This window comes from Hemicordylus capensis, chromosome 5, assembly GCF_027244095.1.
Source record: "Hemicordylus capensis ecotype Gifberg chromosome 5, rHemCap1.1.pri, whole genome shotgun sequence".
Classification (NCBI taxonomy): Eukaryota; Metazoa; Chordata; class Lepidosauria; order Squamata; family Cordylidae; genus Hemicordylus; species Hemicordylus capensis.
Window position 1 is genome coordinate 244,504,818 of NC_069661.1, and position 12,345 is coordinate 244,517,162.

The 12,345-nt window shown below is 43.7% G+C and overlaps 1 protein-coding gene across 8 annotated transcripts in view; it reads right to left on the reverse strand.

Annotated features, from left to right (window-relative positions):
* LOC128328437 (solute carrier organic anion transporter family member 1A2-like) overlaps window positions 1-12,345 on the reverse strand; it is a 28,907-nt gene that overhangs the window by 1,653 nt on the left and 14,909 nt on the right. For 5 of the 8 annotated variants that reach the window (XM_053258425.1, XM_053258422.1, XM_053258423.1 and 2 more), the window contains 6 exons: window positions 10,491-10,655; window positions 8,282-8,477; window positions 6,845-7,010; window positions 5,136-5,320; window positions 2,605-2,669; window positions 174-291 (listed from right to left, as the gene is read on the reverse strand). In XM_053258425.1, the coding sequence (XP_053114400.1) occupies window positions 174-291; window positions 2,605-2,669; window positions 5,136-5,320; window positions 6,845-7,010; window positions 8,282-8,477; window positions 10,491-10,655 (895 nt within the window). Of the gene's footprint in view, window positions 1-173; window positions 292-2,581; window positions 2,670-5,135; window positions 5,321-6,844; window positions 7,011-8,281; window positions 8,478-10,490; window positions 10,656-12,345 lie in introns of those variants that run through there. The other 3 variants (XR_008309216.1, XR_008309218.1, XR_008309217.1) reach the window with 3 other exon arrangements.

Consider the following 12,345-nt stretch of genomic DNA (forward strand, 5'->3'; position numbering starts at 1 on the left):
TACTGCTTCACTGATCTCAATTACCTCCTCTCCAAATGGGTTTGTTAAAATAAATAAAAAAAGACATGTGGGTACTGTTGCATAGAGTAGTTTGTGTTGTGTAATTAGCCCTTGAAGCTCAACAGTCTGGCAGCGTTGATAAAGCGACAAAGAGAGTCATCTGATAATGATACCTGAATGTGTCAACATCGTATAGCCGACATGCTCCTTCTGCACCACAGCTCTTGGTTCCCCATTTCAAGCACGTGGTGTCTATCACAGCTCCAAAATAAATGGGTGATGGAATTCCAGCTATGTGAGAACATGACATGAAGGTAAGGATCATTTTAGGGGTTTTTATTATTTTGGGGAAAAATTAAATTAAAATCATTTGTCTCATACAAGCTAGCTTCTAAAACAGAAAACATCACATTAGTTTTAGGGAAATAATATATGTATTTATGGGAGGAAAACCTAGGTTGTCGGAGTGAGTTCCGACGACCTGAGGAAAGTAAGTAGGAAGGAAGGAAGTGGTAGTTCCCGGTGAGCATGCACTCCTGCTGCACTCAAGTCAGGATCCTTCCACAATTGTGAAGCCAACTTCAAATGTTGGTTATGAATGTCAGGTTGATGGAGGGGTTTTAACATTCTCCACCCAACATTTCTGGGTTCAGACAACACAGAAATGGGTAGAAGACATACCAGTGAGTTGCTGGAGCATGAACTCATTGGGAACCATTCTTTTCTTCCTTCTTACTTTTCATGGGTCTTCTGAACATGCCCACTGTATCGAATTAGGGGGGGAAAGCTCAAACATCCTGGAATTTATCAATGCAGGATAATTCAAACATAGCTCATTTTCAGTAAGAATGGTTTATGTTGCAAGACCTTCATGTTACAAAACAGGCTTATCCATATGTCCATTAACTGGGTAGGACACGCATCTTACCTAGTTTCAGGAGCTGCACCAACTCCCAATTTTCAGTCATGTGTGAGTAAAGCAAGGGAGGAGGTGGAGAGCATGATCTCCTGCTAAGCATCAGCCGGGTAGGATGAGCTTGCTCTACTCAGATTCCATCCCCAGCTTCTGGACAAGGTAGGAGGAAAAACTGCCCTACTCATCTGATGCTTAGCAGACAATCATGTTCTCCATGTCCTACCTCACTTTTTATTCACACCTGACCAAAAATTGGGAGGGCAAAAAGGACACTTACCCTACTCAGTTAATGACCAGATGAACAAGCCTATTGTGTCATTTTCAATATGATTACAATGAGGTTATGAGAAGTGCCGGGATCTGTCCTAATCCTGGCACTAATCAACCAGGTTGTGAGGGAGGAGGGAGCACATGTGTCCTCCCTTACCACCTGGTGGCGTGGGTGTTTGGGCTGCCAGCAGTTGAGAAATACTCCAATGTACCATGTTCCACGTGCAGTGCATTGTAGGATGCAGGAGGACACAGCCTGCTTTCCCCCCTCCCCTTTGCCACTCCCAGAGCACTTGTGCACTGTTTGTGTGGGTGTGTGGTGCTGCAGAGCCCAGGAGGAGCTTCAATCATGTGAGGGAGGGGAGACAGGCTCCTGCCTTTCCCCCAGCCCACTCTGCCCCCAGGGATTTTGGTCGTGTGAATGAGCTTATCGTCTCATATGCTATAGAACCTCTCAGAGGAGGAGGAACTGATTTTTTGAAATGAACTATGTCCATTTTGACTGCTGTTAACAGGCTTGTTATCACTTCCACATCAGTCTCTTCGGGAAGTCTATGGAGATAGCGTCAATAAAGAGTCTTCAGGTATTTTGTACTCTGTAATTTGTTTGATATAATACAAGTCTCCAGTACAAAACTAGAAACTGCCTTCTATCCCCAGAGTTGTTATTATTATTAAGTTTATTTATCTACCACATTTCAACAAAGCTTTTACACAGCAAAGGGAACAAAAAAAATAAGAAAAAGAATGAGAAAATGTTTCCCTGTTTCAAAGGGGCTCGCAATCTAAAAGAATGCAAGTGAGACATCAGGAACAGCCACTGTAAGGATTGCACCTGCCTTCCCCCCAGACGATCCGATGTGCTCTTGAGGCCACGTGGCTCGTGCTCCGACACAATCGGTGCTGCCATGAGCCACGTGGCATCCTGGAGGACGGGAAAATGCAGCCCAGTCTCCAGAAATCCCACAATGCACTGTGAGAGGAGCATGGTGCACTGAGGGGTTTCCTTGTGAGTCAGCCGCTCTAGGTGCCCGGCTCTGTGTTTGCTCGGGCTGAAGGCAGCTCAAGCAGACCCACAACTGGGGACTGGGGTAATTAGGTGCAAGCGCACCTTCTTACCTCAGTAAAAGCATGGAGGAAACCCCCGGGCTACTTGGCGGGACAGCACCAAGATTCGCCTCGATGCTGTTTCTACTCAGTTAGGGCTGCACAAGCTGGATAGGGCTGCTCTTGTGAACAGCCTTACTATGTTGTACAGATGTCTGTATATTCTTACACATTTTTGTATGTTCCTGCATTCATTTAAAAAATCAACCTGGATACAGATAGGGAGTGTACTGATATATGTGTGTGTTCAAGATAGTGTGTGAATAATAGTGTAATTCATAGTCTTACCAAATAGTCTTTCCAAGTCTTACCAAATAGTCTTTCTGCCAGGGTATGGAGACCCACACCAAACGACATCTCCTCAGGCTTCATAGACCTGCATAATTAAAGCATTTTATAATAAAGACAAGATACTTACTACTGTTGGCTTTTTGCCTCTTATTGCTGTTGAACTGCCTCCAGTTAAAGCAATTTACTCTCATGCTTCAATATCCTTAACCACTTCTCTTTAAAAAGGCAATTTCTTTTCAGATCCCGAAAGGCAAGAGCCGTTTCACACATTACATAGCAGCAAATGAGGTTTGCCAGAGACTGAACACTCATCAGGGCACCACAGCCAATCCTGGCTCCTGAATGAGAAGCTATATGTGTTGAATAAGCATCTTTGCAAACATGCATTGGTCGCATTCACCACATCTTTAGGTGGACATCTAAAAAATGTAATGTGTGATTTACAACTCAGCTCCATTTGCATTCTCTTTGCAGAAGCCTCCTGCAGGCATCTAATTAGGAGATTCTTGTACTGAAAGAGAGTGTGCCACCGTCATTTACTCCTAAGGTGTAACTGTTCTTTCCTTTCCTCTGGGTGTGTCGTTGCCCCCACACGAATAAAGATATGAGTTGTGGCCCTTAACCTTCTTCGAGGTTAAGGGCCACAACTTTATTGAGTCAAACCCAGCCAATGCTGCAGCAGAAATGGGCTCTCCAGCCCCCTACATGTAAGCATGATTGCTTCTGAGCCAAGATGTCACACCTATATATCCAGCCCTTGTTTGGTAATTACACCCCCACTTGAAGAAGCCTCATGGCCCAAAGGCTGAACACGGCTCTTCTTAGCCAACCCATGTAGGGCCAAGGGGCCCGCAAGAAATCTCCCCCTTCCATTCAAACTGTGCAGCTTTTAAGGCTGCCCCAGTGCCAAAAGAAGACCCAGCCCAACTACCCTGAGCTGTGAAGCCTCTAGGGAATGACTGAAACTCCCCATTACACAAAGCCATGTGCCTTAGAGTGCTCAACAATAGGCTGGAGCTAACCAGGCCAGCTGTCCTTGGGGTAGGACAGCTGCCCCAGGCCCTGCTCTTTTAACCCCCATTAAAATTAACTGGAAGGGGGCCCCACACTGGCTGATTTGCCCCCAAGCCCTTATCTCGCCAGGGCTCTCTAAGGACAGCCCTGTGAACCTGCATTGCACCTGTCCCTGTGACCAAGAAACCTTGCTAACTATGGAGAACAGCATGAGGTAGCCTCCCCCCCTCCCGAAAAGCATGAGGTAGCCCCCCTCCCCCCTCCACGCCAGCCAATTCAATGAGGAGCCAACATTCTTACCCGCCCGGGGCCTAAAAGAACAACTGGCCAAGAACCAAACAATTCTCCAGGGAGGGAGGGACACTCAAACACCAACTGATGGTTTCTGTGGGAGAGAGCTCTATCAGCTCTCTCAGTCCCCCGACCCCACCCCTACCATGGTGATTCTCTTTATTTAGCAGGGGGAGAGTAACTGGCCCTATCCACCCCCAGCACAGTACCTCCAGTGACTGTTGGCTGGTGTCTTATCTTACGTTGCTTTTTTATTGTGAGCCTTTTGGGGACAGGGATCCATCTTATTTGTTTGTTATTATTCTTTGTAAACCGCCCTGAGCCATTTTTGGAAGGGCGGTATAGAAATCGAATTATTATTATTATTATTATTATTATTATTATTATTATTATTATTATTACTCCACCAGTAAAATAAGTCCATCAGCCTTGTGCTTTATCAAAGGGTAGGTGGGACAGAATCGTCACACCCAGCATGCACTGAGTGGGCAGTGTCATTCCGGGGCTGCACATTCTGAGCTGCTTAGCATAAGACATTCCATCCTTACATTGAGATTCCCAAACATTCATCACAAAATACATCCCCCGCCTGATGGAAGTCAGTGAAATGCCAGGCTATGGATAATTACAGAAGTGCTCCTCGCCTCATAATTACCTGCCTTTAATCAGGCAGCAAAGACCATTTCATTCAGACAGACTTCTGATGGCTGATTTTCTTTATAGACTGACTAATTCAATCTAATATTTGTTGCTGTTTTATTTTATTGTATTTTTGCTGTGTTTTATTTTCCTAATGACTGGATTGTCTCGAACTGTTTTTATGTCATACAGCGAGGTCATTCACACAATCAAAAACTGTGTTCTACCTAGGTTTGGGAACTGTGTGTACTCCCAGTTTTTGATTGTGTGGAAGCAAGGTTAGCGGAAAATCTGGGTAGAAGTGATTGTGTGGAAGCAAGGTTAGTGGAAAACCTGGGTAGCTTTTTCTCCTACCTTGCTTCCACACAATCACTGCTACCCAGGTTTTCGAAAAGTTTTCGATTAGGGCTATTCTAACGATCAGCAAAAATCGGGCTAGCCTCCACTCTTGTGTGCCTCAGCAAAAATGCAGTAAAATAATAATAATAATAATAATAATAATAATAATAATAATAATAATAATAATAATAATGGAGCGGAGGAAATCTGCTCATCCCTAATTGCAACTGCTTTCTTTTAAGCAGGTGCCCCCCTAAAAAAAAAATACCTTATTAGGACCATGTAACCAGGCATGGCGCCAAAAGAATAAATTAAACAGCAGATTAAGCACAAAATTAAGTAATAGTGCAGCATCATGCCACAGTCCTCCTTTCTGTCACATTGGCCAAGCACCGCCGAGCCACTTCCAGCTGGAAATCCTGATGCTGACATGCAGGCGCAGTTTCCAAATACCTGCCAAAACATCATTTGAAATTATTTAAAGACTTATTGGGCAGTTCCTAAATCCAGCAGCGGATATTGGTGGTAGAACAGACTCAGGAACATAGGGAGCTTCCTTATACTGTGTCAGACCACTGGTCCATCTAGCTCAGGATTGTCTACACAGACTGGCAGAATCTCCTCCAAGGTTACAGGCAGGTGTCTCTCTCAGACCTGTCTTGGAGATGCCAGGAGGGAGCTTGGAACCTTCTGCATTCAAGCATGCAAGCTGTTCTTCCCAGAGCTGCCCCATCCCCTAAGGGATCTTACAGTGCTCACGTGTAGCCTCACATTAAAATGCAAACTAGGGGCGAGGCAGTTCAGTCTGTTTGATCTCTTTGGCCAAACTGGTTCAAACTGGCTCGACCTGGTTCAAGAGGCCTTGCTTGTCAAGGGGAATCCGGGATTCCCCTTTTACAAGCAAAGGGGTCTCCTTCCTCTAAAAGGGTTCTAAAGGTAGCCGGGGGGCACAGAAAGAGGGCACCTTACAGGCTTTGGTTGCAGTGGCAGCAGCTCTTCTAAACCCTGCCAGTGCACCCACCCCCCTGCCAGCAACGCAGGCCACTGCCAGCCCCTGCTGCTGGGGGAGTTGGAGGAAGAGGAGAGCTGGTCTTGTGGTAGCAAGCATGACTTGTCCCCATAGCTAAGCAGGGTCTGCCCTGGTTGCATCTGAATGGGAGACTTGATGTGTGAGCACTGGAAGAGATTCCCCTCAGGGGATGAAGCTGCTCTGGGAAGAGCAGAAGGTTTCAAGTTCCCTCCCTGGCAGCATCTCCAAGACAGGGCTGAGAGAGATTCCTGCTGGCAACCTTGGAGAAGCCGCTGCCAGTCTGTGAAGACGATACTGAGCTAGATAGACCAATGGTCTGACTCAGTATATGGCAGTTTCCTATGTTCCTATGTAAGATCTGCCACCGCCACCAAATCTGGTTAGGTGCCCTCTCGTCTCCTCCCCCGGAGCTGCCCTTAGAACCCTTTTTGAGGAAGGATCCCCCTTTGCTTGTAAAGGAGAATCCTCACCAGATTCCCCTTTACAAGCAAAGCCCCTGAAACCAGGTTCAGCCAGTCTGTATTGGACCAGGACCATTCCAGTTCAAACTCAAACTGACTGCCTTTGTTGAGGTTGGTCCAGTTTGAGTTTGAACCAGTCAAACCAGCCCAGTTCGAGCAGAACCTGGTTCGAATCAAATTGGTTCTGCAGACCCTCAAGAGATGCCCCTGATAAATTTCAGCCCGATGCATCTCTGATCAAGGCAAAGTGTGGGTGTATGGAGCCTCATTTCTAAAGCCATCATCATATACCAGACTGTACAAAATCTTTACAGCTTATATAGTGCAGAAGTTGAGATGGGCGCATTAATTTGCAATTTCCATTCTTTTTAGAGCACAATGAAAATGTAAAGCATCTTAACTATCATCTTAAACTGAAGGTTTTTGGGTTACTGAATTTACATATGTTTAATGACAGTCATCAGTCTTCTCAGAGGTATGCCTTACTGTATTTTTCCCAGTTCCATTTGAGACTTCACATCCAGCAAGGCATGGCGAGATGTAGGCTATTCCGTTCTCTCCACAAACCGGGTCCCACACTTTGGCTGGGCAGCCACAACCACGATTGCAGTCCGCATACAAGGTTGTTTCTTCATAGGAGACTTGATTGATCCTGAAAAATATGCAAAAGATGAGCAAGGAGTATAGGAAAAGCTGAAAGAACTCAATGGCTGACTTCGGGTGATAGCACCACAAAAGGAGCTTATCTATGTGTTAATATGTGAATAACTAAGTTGCCCTAGCATTCTAGGGCAGTCAGAAAAATTATCAAGGTCCTCCTGCCATCTTTTCCATTTTCCTCATAGAAGGTGAGGTAAAGGTTGAGGGGGAGCAAGAGAAGACTTTAAAGGTGGGGAAGTGTCGAGTCTCCAGAGATATCACGGAGTCTGGCTGGCAGCTACTTGTACCTGTGAGCCACTCTGTTGTAAGGGAAAGGGCCAATCTCAGCTGCAGGGAACAGAGGGAAAGACCAGAGAACACCAGGGACAATTCTATTCCTCGGACTTAGTGCTAGAGTTTGTCCTCCTTGGTGCTTTCCATAGAGAAAGCCATCATGGTGTAGTGGTTAGAGTGCTGGACTAGGACCGGGGAGACCCAAGTTAAAATCTTCATTCAGCCATGATACTTGCTGAGTGACTCTGGGCTCTCTCAGCCTAACCTACTTCACAGGGTTGTTGTGAGGAGAGAAACGTAAGTGTGTAGTACACCACTCTGGGCTCCTTGGAGGAAAAGCAAGATAAAAATGTAATAATAAAATAATAGTGGAAATAATTCTTCTTCCTCCTCTTCTTCACCACTCTTCAACCAAAGTTCTCAAAGTGGTTTACATAGAAAAATAAATAATACATAAATAAGATGGATGCCTGTCCCCAAAGGGCTCACATTCTGCAAAGAAACATAAGGCAGTTTCCAGCAACAGCCTCTGGAGGGATGCTGTGCGGAAGTTGGATAGGGCCAGTTGTCTCCCTCTGCTAAACGTAAGAGAACCATCACTTTAAAAGGTGTCTCTTTGCTCAGTTAGGAGGGGCTAAATTCTGGCAATAACATGGAGAAACCAGCATCTGCATTGCCACTGCTGCCACAAGCAGTCCCAAACGATGAACTCCTCGGGTCAAGCCAGCTCACCATAAAACATGGCACACTGCTGTTACTGCCACCATCTCTCCTCCTACCTATGCACTGTAAATCTTGCCTGTGCAACATGGGCATACGAAAGAAATATACATAAACAAATGCATGCAAGAATAAACTGGGAGAAATGGTTTCCCCTTTTACAACCCTGTCATTGCAAAATCTGAAAATCGGTCTGGTCCTGTGGAAAAACAGACCACTGGTAACCCTATGCTCAGGCAATATAAATACTGGCTTAGAATGGGCGCATACCCTCCATAGGAGACAGTTAAGCCGGCAAAAGCAGCACTTTTGCAGACCATGAGAAAAGCAGTAAAGTAGAGGAGATATTGAGCCACATAACTCCAAAAGCCAATGTGGGCAGCTGTATAGGTGCTTATCTTGAATTTCTTCATCATAAGGCCTCCAAAAAAATATCCAGCACATATTACAGGTAAATTGTAAACAGCTACAGGGAAAGAAAGAAAATAAAATGGTTTTAGACTGATCAGGAAGTACATCTCACATCAAAGCTGCTGCCAAAATACAAAATCCATCCAGTAGAATTTCAGTGTGAATGTGATAGGGAAACATTTGATCCAGGGACCACAAGGATCCCCTCAGATGCTTTTGTATAGCTCGTGTGTTTTTAGATTATGAACCACTCAGAGACCTGCATATGGGGTGGTATAAAAGTGTGTTAAATAAAATTAAATAAATATTATTGTTGGAAACCTGATCGTGTGTGTGTGTGTGTATATGTATATATATATATATATATATATATATATATATATATATATATATATACACACACACACACACACACACACGATCAGGTTTCCTGGTCATTCATATATATATATATATATATATATTATATATATATATATATATATATATATATATATATATATATATATATATATATATATATATATATATATATATATATATATATATATATATATATATAATATATATATATATTATATATATATATATATATATATATATATATATATATAATATATATATATATATATTATATATATATATATATTATATATATTTATATATATAAAATATTAACATAAAAGCCTGGCCATTTGATAAAAGCCATTTGATCCTTCTCTTTGCATGCAACTTGGACATCTAATGATATTGGCTTACATTCTGTAGAGTGGGAGGCCAGCCATTTCAAGGGAGAGGCATGCTCACAGCTTCTAATCCACTATACACTGCACCCACACTGTTTTCCGAAGGTGGGAAGGCTCCTGCTAAGGGGTGCACCATCACAGTCGTAATGATGCTCCAATCACTCCCAAAGAGATTACCATAGCTGGTGTGATTCCTTAGTAGGCATGCAGCCTCCCAATCCTCAGTAGCAGCAGAGACTGCTGGCGTATGTACAATGGATAGGAATCAGTGAGCACTCATCCCTTGAACTGGCAGCTTGAATTGAATCTCCCTTGAATTGGTGGCTTGCTGCTTAGAATGTAAGCCATTGACCTGAAGGCAGGGGACTGTACAACTTGTTGGTTCACTTGGCACAGGCTAACGTTTAGGACACACTATGGAGGAGGAAGGGAATATGGGCTGGCAGCCCATATTTCCTGCAATAATCGGTTCTACTCTTTAAACAGCAATGAAGACCTTAGATACTCTTGTTAGATTTTTTTGAAGTGTGTGTGTGTGTGTGTGTGTGTGTGTGTGTGTGTGTGTGTGTGTATTGGGGCATAGCCTGTGTACTGTTCACCCCTCTACCCAGCGGCCCCTTTGAGTGAGGGAGATAATGAAGAAAATAAGGAGAGGTGGTGCTAGGGGTCCTTTTGGAGCTTGGGGTGGGTGCGGGTTCTTTGAACCCATCTGCTCAATTATAGCTACACCTCTGGTAAGGTAAAGTGTGCCGTCAAGTCAATTTTGACTCCTGGCGCCCACAGAGCCCTGTGGTTTCCTTTGGCAGAATACAGGAGGGGTTTACTATTGCCTTCTCCCATGCAGTATGAGATGATGCCTTTCAGCATCTTCCTATATCTCTGCTGTTTGATGTAGGTGTTTGCCATAGTCTGGTAATATATACATAAATGGACTGGGGAAATCAGTTACACAGGCAACTAAGAGCTGCCTGTACAGCTCCAGAGATTCTAAGCAATTTGTCTCCTAAGGAATACAGCCTTCTTTTGAATATTTTCAGTACTATACTGCTGTATGGGGTGAGGGACTGCTTTGAAGCCTTTGGGGCTCTGGGTGCTGAGTGGGCAGCAGACCCTGAGCTGAAAACATCTAGCCACACCTGAGTCTTTGAGGTGCTTCTATCTCTATTAAAGCTATAGTGCTCTCAGGCAATCCTAGCAGTTCTGCTCTTTCCTCTGGAATCTCTTCGAGGCATCCATGTACTATTCTTCCATTTTTGCAAATCCTCCAGTGAAAACACACACACACACGCACACACACACACACACACACACACTTCTCTTACCTATTAAAAATATAGCATCTGATGCAGATATTCCAAACTGCTGCTCGAGATATTTTGGCAAAAACGTAATCATCCCAATGTCAGCACTGAACTGCAACACAGTGATACACAAAAAAAGTACATACACCCTGTTGTGAAAAAGACTTTTCAAGTAGGGGAAGAAATCTGCAAACAAAAGAAGAGAACACTGATTCTCAGTCACAGTGACAGTACAGTCTTATAGCCACAATAGAGGATCTGACTCTTTGAAGGAAGCTATGGATGGCTCCACATGTAACAACAACAACAAACTTTATTTGTTAGCTGCCCCATAACAAATTGTCCTCTGGGCCACTGTGGGTCACAACACAGCATTAAAACAAACACATCAAATCAAATCACAACAGACCAAAAAGGGAGGAAAATGAAATCCAAAATACAATACAATGCAATCAAAAACTGTCATCTGAAAATTTGGCCACTTCGCTGCTTAGCCTAACTTCTAGATCATTTATGAAAAAGTTAAATAGCACTGGTCCCAATACCTGGGGGACCCCAGTTCCTACCTACCTCCATTGTGAAAACTGTCCATTTATTCCCACCCTCTGTTTCCTGTCCTTCAACCAGTTACCAATCCACACATGAACCTATCCTCTTATCCCATGTCTGCTAAGTTTATTCAAGAGTCTTTGGTGGGGGACTTTGTCTAGGAGAGACCATATTACTCCCATATTGAAGGAGTTACACTGGCTGCCAATATGTTTCCGGGCAAAATACAAGGTGTTGATCATAACCTATAAAGCACTAAACAACTTGGGCCCTGGGTTTTTAAGAGAACGTCTTCTTCGTTATGAACCCTGCCGCCCATTGAGATCATCAGGAGAGGTCCATCTGCATTTGCCACCAGCTCGTCTGGTGGCTACTCAGGGACGGGCCTTCTCCGTTGCTGTCCCGAGGCTTTGGAATGCGCTCCCTAGTGAAATAAGAGCCTCCCCATCTCTGACATCTTTTAAAAAGTCTCTAAAGATGCATTTCTTCACCCAGACTTTTAACTGATATTGTTTTGATTGTTTTAATGTTGTTTTTAGAATATTGTTTTAAAATTTTAAATTGTGTTTTAAATTTATGGCTTTTAATTTTTTTTGTTTTTGTTTTTAACTAATGTTTTACTTTTTTTAATCTTGTTGTAAACCGCCCAGAGACGTAAGTTTTGGGTGGTGTAAAAATATGATAGATAGATAGATAGATAGATAGATAGATAGATAGATAGATAGACAGACAGATAGATAGATGCTTTTTGGAAGTCCAAGAATACTACAGTATGTCAACCAGATCACCTTTATCCACATGCCTGTTGACACTCTCAAAGAACTCTAGAAGGTTGGTGAGGCAAGACTTGTCCTTGCAGAAGGCAGGCTGGTTCTCCCTCAGCAAGGCCTGTTCTTCTATATGTTTAACAATTTTGTACTTAAGTATGCTTTCCATCAATTCACCTGGCACTGAGGTTAAGCTAACTGGCCTGTAATTTCCCGGATCCCCCCTGGATCCCTGAGTTTGGACAACTGATTTTGCATTTCTGAGTATGGACAACACGGAAAGGGGCAGAAGTACCGGCTCACACCACGAGAATGCACTCACCAGGAATGGTGGTTCCCTTCTACTTACATACCACCGTTACATGTGAAGGCACCCAATATATGTGCAACTATACATCCATCTTTCAAACCTTGAGACCAGTTACAAAAGATGATGGCTCTGCTCACACATTGGCCCTTCTAATGAGGGGATATGTGGATGGGAGTCCTCCTCTGACCATTTGGGATTTTGATGAAGGAAAGGGGACTCCCTTCTTCTAGATGTAAATGACAACATAGAT